Source organism: Panthera leo, chromosome C2 (assembly GCF_018350215.1).
Source record: "Panthera leo isolate Ple1 chromosome C2, P.leo_Ple1_pat1.1, whole genome shotgun sequence".
NCBI classification, from domain to species: Eukaryota; Metazoa; Chordata; class Mammalia; order Carnivora; family Felidae; genus Panthera; species Panthera leo.
In genome coordinates this window covers 68,025,843-68,053,056 of record NC_056687.1, presented here as the reverse complement: position 1 = coordinate 68,053,056, position 27,214 = coordinate 68,025,843, and the positions used below count along the sequence as shown (strand labels likewise).

The 27,214-nt window shown below is 37.2% G+C and overlaps 1 protein-coding gene across 1 annotated transcript in view; it reads right to left on the bottom strand.

Moving 5' to 3' along the window:
- SLC49A4 (solute carrier family 49 member 4) overlaps positions 1 to 27,214 on the bottom strand; it is an 85,914-nt gene that overhangs the window by 47,572 nt on the left and 11,128 nt on the right. The window contains exons 3-4 of the mRNA XM_042903729.1: positions 9,941 to 10,206; positions 5,248 to 5,377 (exon numbers count right to left, since the gene is read on the bottom strand). Coding sequence (XP_042759663.1) covers positions 5,248 to 5,377; positions 9,941 to 10,206 — 396 coding nt within the window. The remainder of the gene's footprint in view (positions 1 to 5,247; positions 5,378 to 9,940; positions 10,207 to 27,214) is intronic.

Below are 27,214 nucleotides of genomic sequence, written 5' to 3'. Positions count from 1 at the left end.
GGGAAATGGGCACTGCTGATCGAGGTATGGCTAAGGGGAGGCATTTTTTAGGAAACTCTGGCAATACTTGGCAAATCAAGCTTAAAATATCTTAAGACCCCACCATCTTCCCATGGAATCTATTTTCCAAGGAAATTCTCAGGTCCATGGTGACTCATATTAGAATGTCATTGCAGTATTTGTGGTGACAATGAATTGGAGGCAATCTGGACACACAGCCAGAGGGGGTACATAAAATGTGAAGGTTTCATACTACAGAGTACAAAAAAAAAAAAGCACAAAAAACACAGCAATAGGGATGCATCTTGAAAATGGAGTGCTGGGGCACCTGGGTGGCTCAGTTGGTTAAGTGTCTGACTTTGGCTTCAGGTCATGATCTCACGGGTCATGAGTTCAAGCCCTTCATCGGGCTCTGTGCTGACAGCTCAGAGCCTGGAGCCTGCTTCAGATTCTGTGTCTTCCTCTCTCTCTGCCCCTCCTCTGCTTATGCTGTCTCTCTCTCTCTCTTGAAAATAAACATTAAAAAAATAAAAAAAAATAAAAAAAAAAGAAAAGAAAATGGAGTGCTAATATCACAAAATGAGAGCTATCCAGACAGACATCATGTGCCTCCTGATGGAAAAAAGTAGCATCACCTGTGAAGTAGTCTTGTAAAACCAAATAAAACTCCAAATCATAACACAGCTCTAACAATTTATAGAAAATACAAAGGACAGAGGAACATGGCAAACTCTATCACAAGGAGGCAATCAACAAAATCCAGACCTTGGGGACAAAAGAGCTGGCTCTTCTATAAATGAATTACAAGGAAAAAAGGGAGATAGAAAGGAAACCTATAGGTTATAAGGCATTTGAACCAAGTGCAATGCATGAACCAAATTTGGATTCTGACTCCAGTTGTTAAAAAAACACTTATGAGACAGTTGGAAATTTAAGCATTGATCTGATATTAGCAAACTAGTGTTAAAAGAGTCCCCACCTTTCTAACATATATTACACATATTGAAATGTTTATGGCTGATTGGTCATCTTGGATTTGCTTCATAATACAAGAAGTGGAGGAGTGGGTGGATTACAGAAGAAACAATATTGGGTATAAATCAGTGACTGTTCCCATTGGGTTATGGACATATGGGGGTTATACTATTCTACCTTTGTATATTACTACAACTTCCAAAAATGAAAAGTTATTTAAAAAAACCATATATCATTTAGTGAAAAAAACTCAGACTGAGATACATAATATGCCATCATTTGGATAAATTAAACACAGATGCTACAAAACACGTATTACAAAATAAAATTAATTAATTAAATAAACGAAAAATAAAGATTAAATGCATTTGAGAGGTAGCCTGGGTAGGGGGAGGGAAATGGGAGTGGGAAATATAAATAAATAAACAAATAAATAAATGAATGAATAAATGTGTTCCTGTGCCCTGAAGAAACACGTCAACTCAGCTCTCCACTCTTGAAGTCTAAAAGGCAAAGACAACAACCACTATCATCAAACATTAAAGTAATGTATAAAGGGAGAGGAAGGCTCACTCAGGTTACACAGGTTAAACACATAGTAAGACGTGGGAATCATGTGGATAATAAATAAATAACAGCGGTGAAAACTTTGGAGCAAACCAGTGATTTTGTTGTTTCCCCAGACAAGGGAATTAGAATCTAGTTAGTTATTCTGATTAATCCAGAAAGTAATGACTTCAAGTGTCCTTTGAAAGGCCAGAGAAAATTACATTGATAGGCTAGGGGAATGGGGCATGGCAGGTCCAAAGAAGTACCCTAGAGAGCCTAAAGGGAGAAGCAGGCAATCCTGCAGAATAAACAGACACATAATGGAAGAAACAAAGGAATGTTAGGTATTGGTGAAAAGGGTTTTTTATAGAGAGGAAAGATCTTACCCTTTATAGTTCAAACAGAGAATAAAGATCTCAATGGTAGAGTAATTAGAAGCAAATCCAGGGTATATACTTTGGCCAGAGTGATAATTTTAGGTTGTTTTTCCTTGTCAGAATAATTTTTTACCTAACTCCTTAGCTTAAAATCCTTCAGTGACCCCTCATTTTCTATAGACTAATCCAAATTATTAGTATGGCATAATATAGCCTAAGCTACCTCTCCAGCCTTATTAATTGCTATCTAATCTCTGGTGTTGTATGGAGAAAAACTTAAATAGCATTTAAAAACCCCATCATTTTAGGAGTGCCTGGGTGGCTCAGTCGGTTGGGTGTCTGGCTCTTGGTTTCTGCTCAGGTCATGGTCTTGCAGTTTGTGGGTTCGAGCCCCATATCGGGCTCTGCACTGACATTGCAGAGCTTGCTTGGGATTCTCACTCTCACTCTCTCTCTGCCCTCCCCTGCTCATGCTCTTTCTCAAAATAAATAAACTTAAAATAACCATCATTTTAAAATGTTATTTTACAAATATGTGCCACTGATCACCATTCAATTTCACTAATATTTAATTTGCCTCTTACATGTAAGGCAATATACTAAGTGCTGTAGACATGTGTTTTGTTGTTGTTGTTGTTGTTGTTGTTGTTGTTGTTAAAGTAGGCTCCACGCCCAGTGTGGGGCTTGAACTCACAACCCTGAGATCGAGTTAGATGCTCTACTGACTGAGCCAACCAGGCCCCCCTGTAGATATATGGCTTCTTTTTTTAAGTTTATTTATTTATCTTGAGAGAGAGAGAGAAGAGAGAGAGAGAGAACACATGAGTGGGGGAGGGGGAGGGAGAGAGAGAATCCCAAGCAGGCTCTGCACTCTCAGCACAGGCCATGACATGGGGCTCGACCCCACAAACGAGGATATGATGACTCGAGCCAAAATCAAGAGTTGGGTGCCTAAATAACTGAGCCACTTTGGTGCCAGGAGTTGCGGTTTTTAAAAGCTTTTTTCTGTACTCCAAAGCAAGAAATAAATTATTTTGTGATCTACCCACATACACAGACATAGATTCTGAAACAAAAGTCTCACAAAAAATATGTATTCTTACTACAGGTGATACAATAATATTTCCATTCTAATTTCATTCTACTTTTTCTTTTCTTTTTTTTTTTTTTTAAGGTGGTCAACCTACTAAATTAGTTGGCTGTGAACCAAAGTTTGAAAAACAATGTTGCATGGCTATGTTGTCTAACTTGGTAGCCACTAGCCACATGTGGCTATTGAACACATGAAATGTGGCTAGTGCAACTGAGGAACTGAATTTTTCATTTTATTTCATTGTAATTAACCTAAACCAAACTTAAAAAACAGGAGCAGTGAAAAGTACTTTCCCATTAATCACAACTTTATTTTTGTTTTGGTAGGACTACATTTCACTTTAACTGCACCGGGTAAGATTTTTATTGTAATGTGTGGGTGTAGCACGTGTTGTTTCTAGTATTACAACCTACCACTGATCTTGGTGTCGGTGAACTGACTCAGTTCTCAGTATTTTTGTTCCACATAGAGGTAACATTGTACTTTATTTGAATATCTTATGAAAAAAAATAAGAAAGTATGTTGTAAATTTCACAATGAATGGGAACTGCAATCTGTTGCAGCAGAGCAAAATGAATGCTGTGTAAAAAAATTTTAAGACCATTAAGTGGATAGTAATAAGGGACGTGTTCAACAGATACAGAGTAAATTTTATAGGAAGCTCCTTTTCATCAGTCAAAAAGGAATAAAAAAAATTAGTTAACTGGAATTAGTAAATTTTAGTAAATTAGTAATTTTTAGTAAAAAATTAGTTAACCAGAATTAAATGTCCAACAAACATTAAAAAACAGTTTTTTAAAACAGATCGGACTTATAACTTTGGCCAGTTATAAAACGGTTTGGGTTCCTGCACAAAAAGAAAACCATTTTTAGTGTTGATCTAGCTGTCTTTCATGGACGTGAGACGCTAAAAAAACTTCCATGGTGTTCTGCCATCTTGGCTCCTCCAAAAAGAAAATAATTTTTAGATGGAGAGATGGTAAAAGAAATTGTTATGTTAGCTATGATAATTTTGTTAAAAATGATAAAGAAAAAAAATTTTATATCTATTTTATGGAAGTAAAAGATCTTCCATTAAAGCCCCAACAATTGCTTGTAGAATATAAGATTTTTCAAATATCAACGATGTGTTGATTCAAAATTTGAAATATTGCAAAGTTACTTTGAACTTTAGATAAGTAGTGCAACGTGCGAGACTGCTCGATGAAAATTTTCAAGTAAAAAATTTAATGAAATTAAATTTAATGAAATTTCAATGCAGACTATTTCTAATGAAAATCTAGCATCTGAATTGTGATATGCTTTAAGTGTAAAAGTATACAACTAGATTTCAAAACTTTGGTTCGAATAAAAGAACATAAAAAAATCTCAATAATTTTGAATATTTATTACAAATTAAAATAATACTTCTGATATACTGGGTTAAATAAAATATGCTATTAAAATTAATTTTACTGGTTTCTTTTACTTTTTTTAATGAGGCTGTTAGAAAATTTAAAATTACATATGTGGCTCACATTACATTCCTACTGGACAATATTACTAAAGTGGCTATAAAGACACAGTTCTTGGCCACAAGGAACTTACCACTGATAGGAGGCAGAAAAAAAAGAAGAGAAAGAACCAACCAGAGAGTTGCTGATGAATCAATAAAAACTCATCACAACAAACTGAGAAAAAAATTCAAAAGATAAGTTCTAGCAGCCCAACTGCAAATCATAATCACCAGTGATAGTCTATATATTCAAAGAATTAAATTTAGTACTGGGCAATTGAACATTCAAGGGTAGAGTTTAATAAAATTACAGTTAAGTTATATCAATAAAATAAAATAGTAAGTTTTAAAAGTATGATCCCGGCATGAGATGATTAATTTTAGGGGAGCTGTAAATAAACCTTATGTATTTTATTCACTTTGTACTGACTAGTACTTGTTTATTTTAATGTGAACTAAGAAATACATAATGAACAAAAAACTTAAATATTATGAAAAATATAATAAACACATAAAATCCATGATTCCACAGATACTATTATGTGATATTTCCTTATAAAAGAAAATTATTTCAATAAAAGTTTGATTTTTTAAAAGATTAAGTAATAATAGCATTGGTGGCATGTAGAAAACTTATAGAGGTTTTAATCAGTATTTTATCAATTATTTGCAATCAACTTGCAAAATGACCTTAACTAAATGTGAAATTATCTTGAAGGTACTGATCAAAACCACTCAGTGACTTAAAGTATATTTACCTTAATAATCTACAAAAGCTCCGCCGATAACTCAGTCGCTGGCTAGCTGCAGCAACACTGGGAGGAAGTGGAGGCCGGGGTGGGAAATAAGCTAGTGTTGCAGAAAATAGTAAGCAGACAACTCCAAATTCTGGGGGTAGGGAAGAAAAAAAAGAATAAAATGTTAACCAGATAACATAAAAAGTTCAATGTTTCAAGTATTTACTTATCTAACAAATCATCAACTAAGCTCTATGCATAAAAAGATAACCAAAATACAGTATCTAGCCAAGATAGTTCAGTCTTGTGGAAAAAAAATAGATATGTAAAGATATAAATTTTAGCCCGTGGAAAGTCAGGTAAGAAGTCATACAATGGTATACCACATAGATGAAAAGATTGAGACAGTAAACAAATATTATTCTATGGAGAAAACATAAAAAATCAACAGTACTGTACTATAAGCCTTTGAAACAGATCTAGGTTGATTAATAAGTACTGTAATCAGAAAGAAAGTATATGATACAGAAATTGTAGGAACAGGCTAGGAGAAGGGTTTTGTTTTTTGTTTTTTTTAAGGTTCTTTATTTTTGAGAGAGAGAGAGAGAGAGAGAGAGAAAGAGAGAGAGAGAGAGAAAGAACAAGTGGGGGTGGGACAGAGAGAGAAAATCCCAGGCAGGCTCCACACTGTCACTGTAGAGCCTGATGCAGGGCTAGAACTCACTAACTGTGAGGTCATGACCTGAGCCAAAGTCAGATGCCTAACTGATGGGCCATCCAATCAGTTTAATTGGTTTATTTGATCAATGACTGGATATTCTGAAGCACAGTTTAGGAAAGACTGAATTTATAGGCTGTATGGGGAATTTGAACAAAACAGGAAAGCATCCAAAAATAAGAGAGCAAAACTTAATGAATAAAAAGACTCGCTAATATAGAATATTAAGCAACTAGAAGTAAAACGAACATCCAAACAATGTTAGTTTGGCACTATTAACAAGGAAAAGTTCCTTGGAGTCCTGATCATTCCCTCCAGAGTTTTGGCACATGTAAATCCCAGCTTCTATTATGTCCAATTTAGTAGAAAAGCAAGACTCAAATAGAAAAGTTAAGAAACTTGGAATAGAGACCTGCCTGTACCATTAATTAACATAATTTGGATGAATTCTTTATTCTTTGTGGTCAATAAAGGGACTGGACTAAGTGATTTCTAGAGTCTTTTCAGTTGGATACTTATGATTCTAGGGCTATTATATTCTGAGCAAAAGGTACAATATTCCTATAAGGCATTTAACCATAGAAGATGTCTTTGTTCTCTGTTAGACTGAGGAGCAATAAGAAGATAATGAATTGTTTTAATTTGCAGATCTTTTAATTAACAACAATGAATGAGCATCTTCTACACACTTATTGGCCATTAGTATTTCTTCTTCTGGGATTGCCTTGTTCACATTCTATTGACATTTTTGACCCATCTTTTTGTTGGCATTTTTGCAAAGAGCTTCAGAGATACACTTTTTAACGTTTATTTATTTTTGAGACAGAGAGAGACAGAGCATGAACGGGGGAGGGTCAGAGAGAGGGAGACACAGAATCTGAAGTAGGCTCCAGGCTCTGAGCTGTCAGCACAGAGCCCGATGCGGGGCTCGAACTCATGGACTACGAGATCATGGCCTGAGCCAAAGTCAGTGGCTCAACCGACTGAGCCACCCAGGCGCCCCCAGAGATACATTTTTTAGTATATTCACAGAATTGTGTAACCATCACCACAATCAATTTTAGAACCTTTTCATCATCCCCCAAAGAAACTCTGTATCCATTCCCCATTCCCAAATCTCCCAGCCCTAGGCAATCACTCGTTTACCTTCCAGTTTCTACGGATTTGAGTATAATGGACATCTCATATAAATGGAATCATACCATATGTGTGGTCTTTGTAACCAGCGTTTTTTACTTAGCATAATGTTTTCAAGGTTCAAGTATGTTGGAGCATGTATCAGTACTTTTATTCTTGTTCATTGCCAAATAATATTCCATTGAACAGATGAAGTACATTTTTTATTCATTTAGTTAATAGACATTTGGATTGTTTCTACTTTTTGGCTATTATGAATGATGCTACTACGAACATTTGTGTATAAATTTTTGCATGGATATATTTTTACTTCACTTGGGTATATACCTAGAGATGCAATTGTTAGATCATATGATAATATATATTTAACACTTCGAAGAACTGCCCAAACTGTTTCCAATGTGATTGTACCATTTTATTTTGCTACTAGCAATATATGAAGGTTCCAATTTTTCTACTTTTTTAACAACATTTATTTCCCACTTTTTAAAATAGATTTTAAGTAAACCTCCCCACGCAGTGTGGGGCTTGAACTCACAACCTCGAGATCAAGAGTCACATGCTCTACCACCTGAGCCAGCCAGTGCCCCATCCTATTTTATTGATTATAGCATCCTGCTGGATGTGAAGTGTATCTCATTATGGTTTTGATTTGTATTTCCCTAATGACTAATGACAAGCATCTTTTACAGGCTTGTTGGCCATATATATTTTTTCTATGGAGAAGTTTTGAGTCCTTTGCCCATTTTCTAATTGGGTTGTCTTTTTATTGTTGTTTTAAGAGTTCTTTATATATTCTGGATATAAGTCCTTTATCAGATATATGATTTGCTACTATTTTCTCCCATTCCCAAAGCAAGCTGTCTTTTCACTTTGTTGATGGATATCCTTTCAAACACAAAAGTTTTTAGGGCTCCTGACTGGTTAAGTTGGTTAAGCGTCTGACTCTTAGTTTCTGTTCAGGTCATGATCTCACGGTTCACGAGTTCGAGCCCCGAGTCAGGCTCTGTGCTGACAGCTCAGAGCCTGAAGCCTGCTTTGGATTGTTTCCCTCTCTCTCTCTGACCTTCACTTGCTCATGCTCTCTCTCTTTCTCTCTCTCTCAGAAATAAACATTAAAATTTTTTTTTAATTTCAATTTTTTTTTTTCTTTAAAAGGAGTTGTTTAAGGCCGGGGGGGGGGGGATTAAATACTTTATATATACCACAACCTCTGCTTTTGTTTTATTCCCTCTAAAACATATTTTGAGATGTAAATATCACTGCATAACTCTCTAATGTAAAATTCTTCAGAGTGTGATGTTTGCCTACAATATAGTGAATTTCAAACCCTTTAGCCCTGCTTAGAAGGCTTGTATGGCCTGGCTTACCTCTCTAGCTTTATCTGTCACTACTCTCACCGAGTCTAAGCCACTCTGGGCTTTGAGTTGCTTGAATATAGCAGGCTCTCGCCCCTTACTGGGCTTCTCCTCCATGGCTGGCTCTCTCTCTCTCTCTTTCTCTCTCTCTCTCTCTCTCTCTCTCTCTCTTTCTAGTATATTGTTCCTCCTGCCCACTGTATTTGGCTAACTCCCTATCATCCTTCAGGCTCCAATTTAGATGCTGCATCATCAGGAAGCTCTACTTGACCTTTAAAATCTAGGTTAGGTCCTCCTCCTCTGAGGTCTCAGAACAATTGTCAGCCTTCAGTTATAGCACTTACTACCCTATTTTACAGCTGTTTACCTGTCTGTTCCTTTGGGACACTGTAAGTTCTGTGAGAGCAGGAATCATGTCTACCTCAGCGCCTAGCACAGGGACAGATATATAGGAGGTCAAAATATATCTGCTCACTTAATAAGTGAATAAATTAATAAAAAGTTCATCATAATATAGTTCCTTATCCTTCTAGCCTCATTTTCTGCCACTTGTTACCTATATGCAAAGACACATATTTACACTACTTCAGCCATATTAAATTATGTGCAATTCTCTCGACATATTGAGTTCTCTCATACCGTATCTGCCTTTGCAGTGGTTATTCCTTCTACACGGAATACCCTACCTCACTGGAACACTTGCTGAACTCCTATGAAATTCTGAACTTTAATTATCACAGTCTTGGTGAAGCCTTCCCTGACTCCTCAAGTTCCCTCCAATCTCAGGTAGGTTAGGCTTCTCAGGCTCTGTATGTCTATTTGTACTGCAACTGTCTTATCAGTGACCTTACCAATTCTCAGTGCTTAGCACAGTGCTGAGTATATAGTAAAACTTATAAAAAGTTTTCTGAATGCAGAAGAAAATAACAAATAGGCATACAGCGAGGGAGATGTATTTAAGGAGATCTGTTAAGAGACTGTAATAGAAGAGCGGACTAGAACTTGACTCTAGAAATAAAAAGAAAGGACCAAGAAGATGTTTTGGAAAGGTCAATACCCCTTATTAATAGACCAACATACAGAGAATAGGAAGTGGAGAAGAACTGTGGGTGACCTATGTATACCAGGTCAGAGAAGAGCAGGGAAATGGCAAGGGAGAAAATGGGCTTGCCAGCTACCAGTAATTTCATATTCTGATAAGATATCTAGAAAAGACACTAGACAACGTGTTATACAGTGCTTAATTGTAAACAGATGGGAAGAGAAAAATTAAGGAATAAACTTTCATGTAGCAATAATACATTTTAAACTTAATAACTTCTTAGAAAGGGTAAGTTTTAAATAGGCATCTCCATATTATATGACAAGAAAAACACGCGTGTATATGTATATTTTGGAACTCCTAAGTATTTCGTAAGAAGTGATCTGGTGTACAGAGTGGAGTGAAGATTACTGGGATAAAAGACAAAGTAGAGCGGGAAGAAAATAAACTTTAAAATACCTGCATATAATACAGTCTCTATGAGATCTTTAATGTGGGTCCTGCTAGTCTCTGAAGTAAGAAGAGGTGATGTTCCATTGGGGGCTGGAACAACAAGTGGCCCAACTAAAAATGCACATGCTCCACCAAGATAACTGAGCATTGATGCAATGGCTGTGGCAGTGGCCCGTTCATCTGCAGAAAACCACGTCGTAGAGAGAAATGGAGCTGCATTCATTACCGTTGGACCTGCCAATCCATTTAACAGCTGTCCTCCATGGATTAATCTGGAATTAAAAAAAAAATTAAAAGGTTGTGAGGTAGCTGAAGTGGACATTTCTACACAAAAAGAAGTTAGCTAAACTGCAGTTTAACTATGGCAATAAGGATACATGTCTGTAAAGAACAGGACACATCTGAAAGGTAAAGTATGTTGACTCCCCAGGAGTGAGATCAATACAGTAATACTTACCCCTTACTCATTTTACAAATATTTACTGAAGCCTTTGATTTATGCCACATACCAAACTAAATACTCCAAATAACCTTATTTCATTTATTATAACAACACCATGTGGTAGCTATTATTATCTCTATTTGTTGAGATGTTAAAGCCTCTGTTTAGAAAGATTAAGACATTTGCCCAAGTGCTAACAGGCAAAGCAGAGATTTGGACCTAGTTTGACTCCAAAATCCTTATTCTTTCTACTAGACTGCCATTCATAAACAGACCTAGTAAGTGCCACCAGTCATTCAAAAAAATTATACAGGTGTATTCAACATTTCTTAAACTAAAATGATATTTAAAAAGTACAATGGGGGCGCCTGGGTGGCTCAGTCGGTTAAGCGTCCGACTTTGGCTTAGGTCATGATCTCACGGTCCGTGAGTTCGAGCCCCACGTCAGGCTTCTGTGCTGATAGTTCAGAGCCTGGAGCCTGCTTCAGATTCTGTGTCTCCCTCTCTCTCTGACCCTCCCCCATTCATGCTCTCTCTCTGTCTCAAAAATAAATAAACATTAAAAAAAAAATTCAAAAAAAAAGTACAATGGAGGGGCACCTGGGTGGCTCAGTCTGTTAAGCATCTGTCTTTGGCTTAGGTCATGATCTCACGGCTTGTGAGTTCAAGCCCCACATTGGGCTCTGTGCTGACAGCTCAGAGCCTGGAGTCTGCTTTGGAGTCTGTGTCTCCTTCTCTCTCTGCCCCTCCCTGGTTTGTGCTCTGTATCTCTCTGTGTGTCTCAAAAATAAATGAACATTAAAAAAAAAAAAATACAATGGAATATTACTCAGCCATAAAAAAGAACGAAATCTTGCCATTTGCAATGACATGGATAGAGCTAGAAAGTATAATGTTAAATGAAATAAGTCAGAGAAAGACAAATACCATATGATCTCACTCATATGTGGAATTTAAGAAACAAAACAAACGAGCAAAGGAAAAAAAAAGAGAGAGAGAGAGAGACAAACCAAGAAAAAGACTTTTAACCACAGAGAACAAATTGATGGTTACCAGAGGGGAAGGAAGGGGGGGGGGCGGGGTGATGGAAAAAAAATAATAAAATGCTATAAAACATTTCATGCCTACCCTGTGTCAGGTGATAGGAGTAAAAACAAAAGCAAAAACAAAAAACAAAAATAAACAAAAACAGTCATTATAGTAGCTTCTAATAGAAAAGGAACTGGTTGAGAAACTGGAGGACTTAGGTTCTGGCCCAGCTCTGCAACTAACTAGTTGAATGGTTCTGGGCAATACATCTTTGCGCAATTCCATTTCTTCTCGCATAAAATGAGATCAGTCTAAATTCAATATCCATTTATTGAGCATCTGTTAAGGTTAAGCTACTGTAATCACAGGAGTACGACATCCCCCCCAGTTCTAATACTCTGTGGCTTTAACTGTAAGGGTTAGTAAAAAAGTAGTTTCTTGTTTCTATTCCATTCGTTCTCTTGCTCATCTTTTCTCAATATTCTATTTAGTGCTCTATCCTATTCCTTGTCAAAGCCTCTACTCCCATTGCTCCTCCAATTCCCAACATACACATTCACATTCAAGAGTAGCCTTGAAGGAGAAGAGAAGCCAGAAGTCCAAAAAGCATATGCAAGAAAGGGAGGCAAGTCAACCTCTTCTGCCTTGGAGGCAGAGGAAGGGGAAGAAACAGTATATGTGATACACATGTGACACTTTTTCCCCCTGTTTTGCTATTCAATCACCAAGAGGACACCAAATCCTTTTTTTAAAAATAACTGCCACCTTAAGAGACTTAGAAAAAGTTTTTTGAATATAGAAGGAAATAATAAACAGGCATATGGGAGAGAGGTAGGGCCCTAATGTAGAGGCATAAGTGAGTGGGAAGTGAAATATGTGAATTAGGTCTGCTCAAATTTTTGAAAATGCTGGAAAAATTATTTGAAGACAAAAATAGCCCTAGGCATCATTACTATTACTAAATTAAGAAGACCAAAGACATTTTAAAATCTTCTTGTGAAAGGGGAACTATTTTCTAGATGACAAAAACAATTTACACTGTTTATGAAACTGAATACCTACTCCAAACACGAGTGGGTCCCAAGCTATAACAGAGCAATTTCATCTAGAAATACTTTGAAACAATTATCACTGAGTGGTTTCATTTGTGATTCGTGGTGGCACAACAGACAGTGCATGATGACTCATAGAGTAACCGCTTTGATATTTAATACCTAAAGACATGTTCCTGAAAGGCTCATCTCATCTAGAAGGAGAAGGGCTAGAATAAGTAAATTTTATTGTGCCTAAAAATGTTAAGAGTAGAATGCGAACATGGAAAAAACAATCTGTTAACAAAACAAAAAACAAAACATGATAAAACACTATGAATCCTGAGACAATTAAGGCATAAAACTCAGCTTATTGCCATGGTTTAACTATGTGTTACCTCTCATTGGAATCACAAATAGACTATTTTTTAAGCAGCAAACATAAGTCATACAAGGTGCAAGCTTGTGATAAAAATAGTATCCAAAACAGGTATATCAGCACTAGGGACATTTCAGATGGGTTCTAAGTCTACAAGGTCACTGAACTTGGGGGGCCAACCTCAAACATGAATTGCCAGAGTGAAAAAATCACCTTGGGAATCAAAACATGCTAACTTGGTGTTTAAAATTTATTCTAGGGGCACCTGAGTGGCTCAGTCGGTTGAGCATCTGACTCTTGATTTTGGCTCATATCATGATTTCACGGTTCATGGATTTGAACCACACGCTGGGCTCTGTGCTTGGGATTCTCTCTCTCTCTCTCTCTCTCTCTCTCTCTCTGCTCCTTCTCTGGACACATTCTCTCTCTCAAAATAAATAAACTTAAAAAAATTACTGTAGTAATGTGCATTTTGCATTAAAAGTCATAATGCACAAACACATTCCTTACAAATGAACTCAATAAGAATTGGACCCACAGGATTTTGGGTTAACTCCTGAATTCATGGGAAACTTGACAGGGAAATCTAGACCCTGCTCTTGCCAAATTCTTTGTGTTTTCCAGAGCACAGTCTTATTCTTTTTCACATTTGTATTCTAGAGTCCCTCAGGGCATGGCAATTACTAAAATAACTGTTGTCCTGCAATATTAAGATTTTCATATTTGCCTGACACTGTTTTCTGTACCTCTCATTAACTTACCCTATTTTATGAAATTAGTCCATAAAATATATATATATATATATATATATATATATATATATATATGTATATATATATGTGTATATATACATATATATATAATATTTTTTTATTTTAGAGACAGAGAGAGAACACATATGCAAGTAGGGGACAGGGGAAGAGGGAGAGAGAATCTTAAGCAGGCTCCATGCTGAGCATGGACACGGGGTTCAGTCTCACGACCCTGGCACCCCTAAAAATATATTTATTTTTTTTAATTTTTTTTTCCAATATATGAAATTTATTGTCAAATTGGTTTCCATACAACACCCAGTGCTCATCCCAAAAGGTGCCCTCCTCGATACCCATCCCCCACCCTCCCCTCCCTCCCACCCCCCATCAACCCTCAGTTTGTTCTCAGTTTTTAACAGTCTCTTATGCTTTGGCTCTCTCCCACTCTAACCTTTTTTTTTTTCCTTCCCCTCCCCCATGGGTTTCTGTTAAGTTTCTCAGGATCCACATAAGAGTGAAACCATATGGTATCTGTCTTTCTCTGTATGGCTTATTTCACTTAGCATCACACTCTCCAGTTCCATCCACGTTGCTACAAAAGGCCATATTTCATTCTTTCTCACTGCCACGTAGTATTCCATTGTGTATATAAACCACAATTTCTTTATCCATTCATCAGTTGATGGACATAAAAATATATTTAAAAATAAAATTCACTGTATATCTAAAATCTAGTTTTCCCATTTTAATGGTAATGCAAAATTAGAGGTATGTTTTTTCTGAAAACAGGTGGCCATAAGACTAAAATCATACAAATATTACAATAAACTCTATTCAATGACAATAAAGAAGATGAAATAATTTATAAACGGTTCAATACAAGCTATGTTATTTAATTTGTTCAACAAACATGTACTGAGTGTATGTACTGGGTAGGCATTGTGATGGGAATATGAAATTACAAAGCTAATGCCCTTGCCCTTCAAATCCTTAGGAGTAGTTTAAGTGTCACCTATCAGCACTGTACCAGGAATATAAAGAAAAAGAAGGCAATAATTAGTCCCGCCTTTAGTGCTGTGGGGCCTGTGAGAAGAGTAGTAATGGAGGTCCCTCAATATCTTCCTTCTCTTCTGACCTCTGGCTCTGGTCTGACAATATCATCGCATGTATGCACGTGGACCTGAAAGTCAGACTCCAAGCTTTGTCTTCCAAACAGCTGCTCCTTGACAACCCCTTGAGCCTGGGGAGTACATACCAAGTATGGGGTCCACTCTGGGAAGAACAGACCTGAGAAAAAGGCCTGTTGCTGGCACATCTGGGGTCTTGTGTAGCTAGACTGTGATGAGAAGGGTGGGCACATCCCCCTGGCCCTACAGACTCCTCAGCACATAGGGAATAGTAAAGCTGAAGGAAAGCCAGAGTGGTAACTTTCAGGCAAGGAGCCCAGGGCAAGGACCCTTTGGCAGTACTGGCCACCCTGGAAAACAGTGTCAGGCAAATATGAAAATCTTAATATTGCAGGACAAGAGTTATTTTAGTAAGTGTCATGCCCTGAGGGACTCTAGAATACAAGTCCCCAACAACAGTGGGGATATAGAACAGGGGATGGTTTGGGGGACTGTTCTTAGCCATATAATAGATGTGGCTATAGGGAGATGACTGCATATTGGGAAGGCATATTTAAGTCCATAAAAATGTACAATAAGTGATTCAATATACATCAGAAGCTAAAAAAAGAGATCTGAGCTAAGAGCTATATATTGGGGTTGGGGAACAAACACTGGTGAATAGCAACATATATATATTTTTTATGTTTTTGGGGGGCAAAAGCACAAGCGGGGGAGGAGGGAAGACAGAGAGGGAGACACAGAAGCCGAAGCAGGCTCCAGGCTCCAAGCTGTCAGCACAGAGCCCAATGCAGGGCTCGAACCCACCAACCGTGAGATCATGACCTGAGCCAAAGTCGGATGCTTAACCAACTGGGCCACCTGGGCACCCCACCAATATTTTTTAAATACAGGAAAAAGAGTCTAGAAAGACAACTAAGAAGGAGCAATTACAGAGGTAGAAAAAAAAAAAAGGTGAAAGAACGGCACAGCAGCAACTAAGGAGAGGAGGGTTTGAGATGAGGATGAGTGGTTGACTCATCAAGTTCAACAGATCAGGTTAAACAGATCAGGTCAAGTTAAACAGAAAGATCATTTGGTATCTGAAATGTAACCATTAGATTCCGCAACATGGAGGTCATTCATGATCTGAGTAGAGCTATTTCAGCAGAATGTTGAGGATGAAGTTAACACTTGTGAGGAAATGGAAATTTGGATTTAGACGGTGCTAGTAGTTAGATGCCAGAACAAAAATTAGGTATATAAGCTTGGCAAAGTGACAAGAAAAAAACACCCAAGCCTAAACGAATTGTCTGGACCAAAAAGTCTCCGTTGCCTTCACATACTGAAAGGCAAATGCAACTCACTGTGATTGTCCTAATGCTTTTTAGCACTCGTGAAAGCAGCTGGCTTTCAGAAATTAATACCTATTGATCTGGGCTGACTGTCAAGAGGAGTGATTCACAATCTTCAGTAAAAGGAAGCAGATCCCATAATTTAATGTCAATTTTTCTGTGTCATCATTATATGCTTCAGTTTTGTTTTGCAAGTTAAAGTTCCTTGCAGATAAGGACCATGGCTTCTAAATTTGCCACAGTGTCTCACGAAGTGTGGATGCTCTCTAGTAGAACACAGACTGACTCAGGTACAGGGAAGTTGGCATTGCTGAAATACACTACTTGCATTGCAAAACTCTCAGTTACCTAGACACATACATCAGATCCATTTTAAAAAGTTTAAATCCAGTGATACAAAAACCAAGATGATTAACAAATATTCTGGCAATAAAACTTAAAAAAACAAAACAAACAAACAAACAAAACCAATACTACACTGAGGGTGGTAAACGCATGGTCAATGCAAGTGAGGTAGACCTGGGAAGGGTGGAGAGAAGTTAGGATGGAGGCAGCTCCTGGGCAACAAGCTGTGCAGCAGAAAGGGAGCTCTCCAGACAGTTGACTCAGTAACTCACGGGCTTTAACTCTTGCCTCCTCACCTGAAACTTCACACCTGATAGTGGCCAGTACACATTCACTGCTAGGGGAATGCAAGTCTCGAACTCTGCAGGCCAAGATGTGACAGATCTGCCAAAGGCAGGTGTGCTGCCCTCTTTCTTCATCCCAGTCTCCTCTGATTCCTTGATTTATTCCCTCTCACCTTTCCCCAATGCTCTTTTTCCCCTTTTTACCTTTTTTCCTCCTACCTAGCTTCTGCCTACTTCTGAGGCCAAGTTTGTCTCATCCTCACAAGTCAGGTGGCAAAATGGGTGAGAGAGTGATTTCCCTAACAGGCTGAGAGGATAATTAAAGACCTGGAGTTTTCTCCACCAGCAGCAGAACTAGATGGTAGAGAGTAGGAAAACCAGGTGCTGCCCACTAGTGTCAGAACTCCTGAGGGTTGCTAGCCTTTGGTAGGCCTGGGGGGTGGGGGACAGGAGGGAAGGGGTATGGGGAAGGGAACTACAGACAGCCTCACAAAATCCTGCTCTTGCCCTGTGCACCTTCATCTTCAGCCCTCAATTAGCAAACCCCATCTCCCCCAAACCCCCCCACCCCCTGCCGCCCAGGCCTCAGTGGCACGTGGGATGGCATTTGCGCACAGCCACATTCCATTTCATATCATTCACTATACTACAGCTTTTCAAACAAATGCCAAGAGCTAAAGTTCAAACTGAAGATCCACAGCTCATGGTTTTCTAATGTACTTGACATTTTAGTTTGTATTTAATGATATTCTGGTATCCTAACCTTTTGCTTTCTGACATCCTGGTACAAATACTTGGGATTCCTCAACTATTTTCTATTTAGAATATGTTTCAGAATTCGAATTTTTATAGCTGGAAGAGACTTCAAACCTCATCTAGATAACCCACCTCTGCATTTTACAGATATAAAAATTGAGTTCCAGAGAGGCTAATACATTTAAAATCATACTTATAATTTTATAACTTTCTTTTCTCCAAAAAAGTATTGGGGGAAGCTCCAAAGTCATATAACTAGCTAATGGCTAAGCCAGGACTGGAAAATAATATAAAATCTGACTTAATCAGTCTACAAATCTCTCTACTCTTCCAACATGGTCTCATTCTCAAAGTTCTCTTAACATTATTAATAAAAATCATTGATTGCTAAGATAACTCAAGGTTCTCAGATCCAAAGGCATGCAAGTAGCTAGCATATTTTTTCTTCTGTGCATATATCTACTTTAGAAATCTATTACAACTAGCAGTAGTGATAATTGGTTTAGAAGATAGAAAATTGGTTTAGAAACACAGTAGATACTTCCTCAGTTTAAGTCCAGCATTCTTAATTTTAACTCTATGTATTTTTAATACAAAATAATTTAGAATTGACAACAATGTTTACTTCTAAGACTCAATATGCCAATGTTTCAAAAACTTTCTCCCAATTCCTAATCATCCTGCATCAGAGTAAAGTGGTGTGTTATAGAATTTCATGGATTTTGAAAATGGCAGAGTGCTAGAAATAGTTTTCCTTTATTTAGTCCAAGAAAATATAGGGCAAAAAAGGGTCAGAGATGTCATGAATTAATTACTGAAAAAAGGAAGAAAGGAAGAAAGAGTTGATGGTGGAAAGGAATAAGCCTTCTAAAGACTGCTGTTGCAGTCTTCAGTTTTAAGAAAATCTATTTCAGGGGCCCCTAGGTGGCTCAGTTGGTTAAGCATTCGACTTCGGCTCAGGTCATGATCTAGCAGTTTGTGAGTTTGAGCCCCGCATCGGGCTCTGTGCTGACAGCTTGGAGCCTGGAGCCTGGAGCCTGGAGCCTGGAGCTTGGAGCCTGCTTCTGATTCTGTGTCTCCTCCTCTCTCTGCCCCTCCCTCACTTGTGCTCTGTCTCTATCAAAAATAAGTAAGTGTAAAAAAAATTTTTTTTAAGAAACTCTATTTCACTTTTATATCCTTTAATAATTTTGGCCAACTATGATTCAATATCTACCACGGGCAAGGCACCTATAGCTAGACACTAAAGAAAATATAAAGGTGAATACATATTATGGTCTTGACCCTAAATAGCTTATGATAACTTATCAAGTACTAGTTACAGACAGTACATTAAAAAAACACAGGGAAGAGTATTAGACATCAGAAAACAAAAATTCTAGTCTTAGCTAAATTTATTACCTGTATAATCTTTGGTGAATCACCTATTCTCTTGGTGTTTCAACTTCTCCAAAGGTACTTTATCTCACAGGGGTTTTATTAAGGCCAAAAGTAATAATCTCTCAGCAAGGTAGAGGGGGAAAATGGGTGTTGTCTTGGTCTAAGAGATGTCTACCTCCTCCCCCACCCCCATTTTGTCTCATAACTTTTTTCTTATCTTCTTTTATTTTGTCCTCTTAGTTTAAAAGTATATATACTCATAGAAGAAAAATGTATAAAGAAAAAAAAATCCAGGGGCACCTGGGTGGCTCAGTCAGTTGAGTGCCGACTTTGGCTCAGGTCATGATCTAGCGGTTCATGGGTTCGAGCCCCACATCAGGCTCTGTGCTGACAGCTCAGAGCCTGGAGCCTGCTTTGGATCCTGTGTCTCCCTCTCTCTCTCTGCTCCTCCCCTGCTCACACACTCTCTCTCTCTCTCTCTCTCTCTCTTAAAAATAAAATAAAAAACACCCCCCCAAAAAAAGAAAAAAGAAAAAAATTAAGTTCACTAACTCAATTACATAGCCCAGACAACCATACTAATGTATTTAAAACAAATTTTATGTTAATGTTTATTTATTTTTGAGAGAAAGAGAGCGCAAGTGGGGGAGGGGCAGAGAGAGAGGGAGACACAGAATCCAAAGCAGGCTCTAGCCTCTGAGCTGTCAGGATGGAGACCAATGCAGGGCTTGAATCCACAAACTGTGAGATCATGTCCTGAGTCAAAGATGGACACTTAACCGACTAAGCCACCCAGGAGCTTCTTTTTTTCTTTCAGTTCTCCCCCCTACCCCTTGCTCCGCCCCAATGCATTTCTCAATACTTAAGCATAGGTAACCACGAAAACCATACTGAATATACAGTTTTATCCACTAAGTCATTTTAACTTCATAGTCTGTCATAAGCATCTTCTCATTAAAGATTCTTGGTAATCATAACAGCATGACAGTTTACTATGCAGATATACAAAACTTATTTAACCATTTTCCTAATGTTTGCTACTTACTTGCTAATATTAATAATGCTGTTGTGACAATCTTTGTATGTAAATATTTGCTACTTCCCAAATTACTTCTTTAGGGTCAATAAGTCAAAGGATGTGAACATTTTAGGTTTTATGAAACATACTCCCAAATTGTTTTCAGAAGGATACGTACTAATTTATATCCCCATTAGTTATGATTGATGTTTGTCTCACCAGCATTAAGTGTCACCAGCATTGAGTGTCACTATTAAGAACACACACACACACATACACACAAATAACTTCGTGTTTAGTTTTCTAATGCTCTTGTAACAAATTACCATAACACTTGTGGCTTTAAAACAACACAAATTTACTATCTTACAGCTCTGTAAATCAGAATCCAACATGGGTCTCACTGGGCCAAAATCAAGGTGTCAGCATGGCTATGTTCCTTTATAGAGGCTCTAGAGAATAATCAGTTTCCTTGCCTTTTCCGGTTTCTAGAGGCCCCCTTCCTGTTTTCAAAGCTAGCAACAGAGATTTGAGTCCTCTCAGGCTGCATATCTCTGACTTCCTCTTCAGTCTCTTTTAAGGACTTTTGTGATTACACTGAGCCCACATGAATAACTCAGGATAAGCTCCTTATTTTAAGGTTAGCTGATTAGCAAACTTAATTCCATCTGCAACCAAAGCATTCCCTCATCATGTAACATAACATATTCATAGGTTTCAGAGATGAGAGCATGGATATCCTTTGGGGCTGGGGGCATTATTCTGCCTACCACACTTGGTAAGGCCAAAAGGCATCTCCTCATTTTAATCTGCATTTCTTTTTTGATTACTGGTCTTTTTTCCCTACTGGTGTATCGCAATCTTTCTCATTTTGAGTGAATGCTTTATATATTTATCTACATTATTTACCTGCATTTTAACTGGGTACATGGCTGCTGAGCTGTATTTCTAGACTCTCTTACAGAAGGGCTTTAATCTGTTTTAAGACAGGGGTGGCCATGTGACTAAGTCTACAATGGGACGTGAGTACAAATGACATATACAACCTCTTCGTCATCACCTAAAGATGTAGTCATTGCCCTGGATGTCCTACTTCCCCTTCCTGTGGGCTAGAATGAGAGTATGACTATGAGCCGGCTTCAACCACTTGGATGAGGACATACCTCTAGGGGATGTTACAGCAACAACAGAAAAGAAACTTGGGTCCTTGGAGGGCCTTGTGGAACAGAGCTGCCTACCTGCTTTGAGCAAATCTCAAGCAATCCACTATCTTTTAGACTGCTTTTTTTTTTTTTTCCCAGAGAAAAATAAACTTCTATCTCATTGAGTCTGTGTATTTTTGGTATCTTTATTATATAGCTTAGCTTTTTATTCCTTACTAATGCATAGGCTGTCAATAAATGCTGACTGTTGAATTATGAATTTAAAGGATGAAATCTGGAAACCAACATTTGTTATTTATGTCTACTGTATCTGTTTTTCCATTCACCCTCCTAAATTGCTTATATATTTTTATATTATTCTATCGGTTATCTATCATACTTGCAACACATATTTTTCCCAGTTTGCGTTTTAACTTTGATTTGTTTTGAAGCATAAAGGTTCAAATGTTTATGTAGTCAAACCTATAAATCTTTCCCTTTGGGATCTTTTTCATGGTTTTTATGCTTGGAAAAAAGAAATCTCTTTAGAGATAAGATTAATTTTCCCTGATACTGTCTCACTGTTAAATACGCAGCTCATCACTCCATCTGGAATGTATTTTGATGTATGTAAGGTAACAAAATAAGTAACTGATTTTCCCAAACACATATTAGATAAACCTACTTAATAAAATATGATTTGTTTAATAACCTACTGACTTACAGGTTTTTGATTATGTTAAATTATTATCAACATCTACTACTGGCCTATTTTGTTCCTATAATGATTTTGTTGCAGATAAAATAATATTTTAATTGGTTGTTCCTTTTGACATTAAGAGAAAAAAAATCTAGGGCAAATCTTTATTCAAAAGAAAAAAATTGGGATTTACAACAGACTCTGAATATACTCCTCATAACTTTCAACTCAGCCTACTCTGGAAATCCTATCAACATATGTGATTATGATTATGTAAAGTAGGGAAGGAGAGGGGTATGATGAGGGAGGGGCCCATGGGGAATTCAGGAATTCTAACTTAGGTAATGGGTACATGGCTGCCTGTTTTATGATTATTTCCATAAAGTGTACATATATGTTTATGTACTTTTCTATACGTATATTATGTTTAACCTAAACAAAGTAAATAAAAATATTCATATAAGATACTGAATGGGCCCTTGGAAGAAATGTCTCAAAAATCACCATATCCTAAAGATAACCAAAAGAGGAAAAAGTATTATCCACAGCTTTCTATTTTTTTATCCTGTTAAAAGCGAATGAAGATGAGTTATCTTTGCCTACCAATCTCCCTCATCCAGAGCCCATATTACCACCTTGCAGAAACAGTAGTGAAACTTGACCCCTGGAGGCTTAAGAGTCAAACTGGGGCAAATAAAATTATTGAATAAAGGCTAAATCTTAATCTGCTTCAAGACATTAAATATATTATGTGATTATACTGCAGGATGGGCAAGCACAATGCAATGTGCTTAATCATTTAAAGTGAGGATGCTAGAACTTAGGGAGTAGTTCTGAAACTTAAATGAACATAAAATTAACTAGGGGCGCCTGGGTGGCTCAGTGGGTTGAGCGGCCAACTTCAGCTCAGGTCATGATCTCGCGGTCAGTGAGTTCAAGCCCCGCGTCGGGCTCTGTGCTGACAGCTCAGAGCCTGGAGCCTGTTTCAGAATCTGTGTCTCCCTCTCTCTGACCCTCCCCCATTCATGCTCTGTCTCTCTCTGTCTCAAAAATAAATAAACGTTTAAAAAAAAAAAAAATTAACTAAAGGAGCGTGTTCAAACTGTTGATTCTGGAGATTCATTCCAGAGACCACATCAGTGGGACTACAGTGGGGCACAGGGATCTGCATTTTTAATAAGCAGGTAGTCTGTAAACCATACTTTTAAAAGACACTGACCTAGGGAAATCTGAATCTTAATGTATTTTACAGAGAAGAGTCTTAATCCTGAAATCTATCAACTGTTCATTTTTACATGGAAAGGTTTCTATTTCTATACTGGGGAAATCTGCATATAACCCTTCTTTGCCTTTCCTTCTCTTATTCTTGTTACTAAAACTCTAACATGGTCATTTTAGTTTCACTTAACTAGTGTCTTCAGTCAAAAAGGTAATATATGCACATGGTAAAAATATTTCCAAGAATAGGAAAGAGTACCAAAAAAAAAAAAAAAAAAAAAAGTAAATCTCCCCTCAACCCCAGACTTCTAGTTCCCCAGACATCTTCCTCAGAAACAATATAATGGTTTCTTTCAAAAACAGTTCCTTGCCAAACACTGGCACATACACCCTTCCCACTTTTTTCTAAGTAGGAACATTTTAAACATAACATGTTACATAATATGTAAACTTTGCATTAAAAAAAAAACTTGACACCATATCTTGGAAACATTTCTGTTCAGCACTTAACAGAACTTTCACTTCCTTTTCACAGCTGCATACTATTCCATCATACACTTCACCATAACCAATCCTCTTTTGAAGACACTGCCCTTCTGACCAGTCATCTACTATGTCATCTTCTGGTCATCTACTGGTTACCTTCTGACCAGTCATCTACTATACAAGCCAAGCTGCATAAATATGCTTATCCTTGCAAACTGGTAGAGCTTTATATGTGGGCTAATTTTTTAGAAGTGTAAATATTGGGTTAAAGGACATTGCATTTTGAATCTACTAAATACTGTCAAAATACCCTCCAAATAGGAATGCCCCAAACTACTCGCACATCAGTGGTGCCCGTTTTTTCCTACCCTGAGCAACATACCATGTCATCACACTTTTTCATCTTTGCCAATAAAAAGACATCTACTTGCTGTTTTAATTTTCATTTCTTTAATTATGACAGAGAGCTTAACATCTTTCCCTAAGTTTACGTCATCTGTATTTCAATATCTGTAATTGCTCACTCATACCTGTCACTCATTTTCCTAAGTTATTTTATTTGAAGGAATTCTTTTCAACTAAAATTCAACAACTTTATTGTTGCAACTATTTCCCAGTTTTTAACTTGTGACTTTGTTTTGTAGTATATTTAATCATGAAGATAATATAAATTTTTATGTGGTCAGATGCATGAAGCCTTTTTTTTTTTTCTCACATCGGAATCTTTTTTTAACTTGTTTTATTTTTTACTTTTTTAAATTTACATCCAAATTAGTTAGCATATAGTGAAACAATGATTTCAGGAGTAGATTCCTTAGTGCCCCTTACCCATTTAGCCCATCTCCCCTCCCACTACCCCTCCGGTAACCCTCAGTTTATTCTCCATATTTAAGAGTCTCTTATGTTCTGTCCCCCTCCCTGTTTTTATATTATTTTTGTTTCCCTTCCCTTATGTTCATCTGTTTTGTCTCTTAAAGTCCTCATATGAGTGAAGTCATATGATTTTTGTCTTTCTCTGACTAATTTCACTTAGCATAATACCCTCTGGTTCCATCCACATAGTTGCAAATGGCAAGATTTCATTCTTTTTGATTGCTGAGTAATACTCCATTGTATATATATACCACATCTTCTTTATCCATTCATCCATCAATGGACATTTGGGCTCTTTCCATACTGTGGCTATTGTTAATAGTGTTGCTGTAAACATGGGGGTGCATGTGTCCTTTCGAAACAGCACACCTGTATCCCATGGGTAGATGCCTAGTAGTGCAATTGCTGGGTTGTAGGGTAGTTCTATTTTTAGTTTTTTGAGGAACCTCCATACTGTTTTCCAGAGTGGCTGCACCAGCTTGCATTCCCACCAACAATGCAAAAGAGATCCTCTTTCTCTGCATCTGTTGTTCCCTGAGTTGTTAATGTTAGCCATTCTGACAGGTGTGAGGTAGTATCTCATTGTGGTTTTGATTTGTATTTCCCTGATGATGAGTGATGTTGAGCATTTTTTCATGTGTCGGTTGGCGATCTGGATGTCTTCTTCGGAGAAATATCTATTCATGTCTTTTGCCCATTTCTTCACTGGATTATTTGTTTTTTGGATGTTGAGTTTGACAAGTTCTTCATAGATTTTGGATACTAATCCTTTACCTGATATGTCATTTGCAAATATCTTCTCCCATTCTGTCGGTTGCCTTTTAGTTTTGCTGATCGTTTCCTTCGCTGTGCAGAAGCTTTTTATTTTGATGAGGTCCCAGATGAAGTCTTTCTTTTATGGCTTCTGGGACTTGTGTAGGAAGGCCTTCCCCATGCAAAAAGTATTGAAAAATAGTCTCATGTTCTAACACTTTTATGGTTCATTTTTTTTTACGTTTAAATTTTTGATCCAATTTGAATTTACTTAAGTGGTAAGACAGAGATTTAAGGTTTTTCTTCATTTTTTTTGGTCCCCAGATAGCTAAGTAATTATCACAAAACCACTTAATAAACAATATTTCTGATACAGTTATTTCTTTTCTTTCTATTCTATTCTATTTTTTTTTTAATTTTTTTTTTTTTAATGTTTATTTATTTTTGAGACAGAGAGACAGAGCATGAATGGGGGAGGGTCAGAGAGAGGGAGACACAGAATCCGAAACAGGCTCCAGGCTCTGAGCTGTGAGCACAGAGCCCGACGCGGGGCTCGAACTCACGGACCATGAGATCATGACCTGAGCCAAAGTCAGCCACTTAACCGACTGAGCCACCCAGGCGCCCCTCTATTCTATTCTTAAGTAATCTCTACACCAAATGTGGGGCTTGATCCCACAACCCTGAGGTTAAGAGTTGCATGCTCCACCAACTGAGCCAGCCATTTTGGTAATTTTAAATGTAATTTTGCCAGCCACAAGCATTTTACAATCGAATATATTTCTTTAAAAAAAATCTATGTTTACTAGAACCATACTATTTAACTTTCTAACACACATTAGTAAATGTTATCTATTATTTATATTAATGAAAACTATACTGAACTAGAAGATAATATGGCATGTGTTAGGGAATTGCTGGATAAACACATATGATTAACAGCAGATATAACTTACTTTAAGTTCACCTTCCAGAAATCTTTATTTACTGGGCATGCAATATCATATAGTGCTATAGAGCAATGTCATCTATAATTTTTTTGTATGATCTGCTTCCCAATCATAGAAGACATGCTTTATAGTTCATTATTCTAAGTTCCTTATTTATCCATGACGTTAATAGAAGTGGCAAAATAATTTCCTTGAATTTTTATTGGTACTATGCAGATAAAAGAAATATTGATACCATGCAGAGGTACAGCACCAATAGGAAGGTGGTAAGAAAAATCCTGATTGAGAAAAGAGCTTGTCAGAAGCTGCTATTTTCATGTCTTGAGACTTACAGAAGCTAAGATATAGGAAGCCAAGGGTGGAGGGTCACTATTCCTGAAGACTGGGTCTGAGACTCAAAAAGCTCCAAGTAAAACAGGGGCACAAAATATAGATGGCCAAATACTCTTTTCAGTGCTAGTCAAATCCATGTTAAAGGTCTTTACCCCTTCCCGCTGTGTATCAGGATGGAGACTGAAGCTTAAAAGTGGTGATCTATTGAACCTACTAGTCAAAAATACATATTCTAATTGTAGCATTTTCATTTTAACAGATGCATATGCATTGTTAATACTACTGCTTAAAAGAAATACTGTATGGACATAAAACGAAGTGTCATTTTAAGGAGATAATATTCCTACATTCTTTATAGATGAACATATAAGGACTGAAAATTCAATTTATACCCTCTTTTTATGAAAGATTCAATCTCTCTGAACTCTTTATTTTAGCAGTTCTCTTTCAACTCTTTGTTTACATTTCTTTATGAGCTCTATTTCTTTTTCATATCATCTTCTTCACCAAGATGGAGAGTCAACTCTTCATTATTCCTAGAATTTTACAACTGGAAAGGATATAAAGGGAAATAAGACTACAGAGAATAATATGGATGGCCCATGACAGAAGAAAAGCTAACAAAAATATTAATGGGCTTTTTGAAAGAATGCATCATTAAAGTTAAGTTTACTGAAGTTTGTACTTAAAAACTGTGGATGCTTAAAAAAAAAACCCGTATGTTTGAAAAATTATGAACATCTCAAACACAATAATGAAACTCATCTGTTAAAACCTCACTCAAAAGGATAGGAAATGAAGACTAGCTTTCCACAGAAACCCATCATCTCTCACCTGGTTTATTGCACCAGTGCCCCAACTGGTTTTCTTATTCCTGCCCTTGACCTTCAGCTTCAGTCTATTCTCAACAGAGCAGCTTATGACCAAGGTTCTCCTCAACTCAAAACC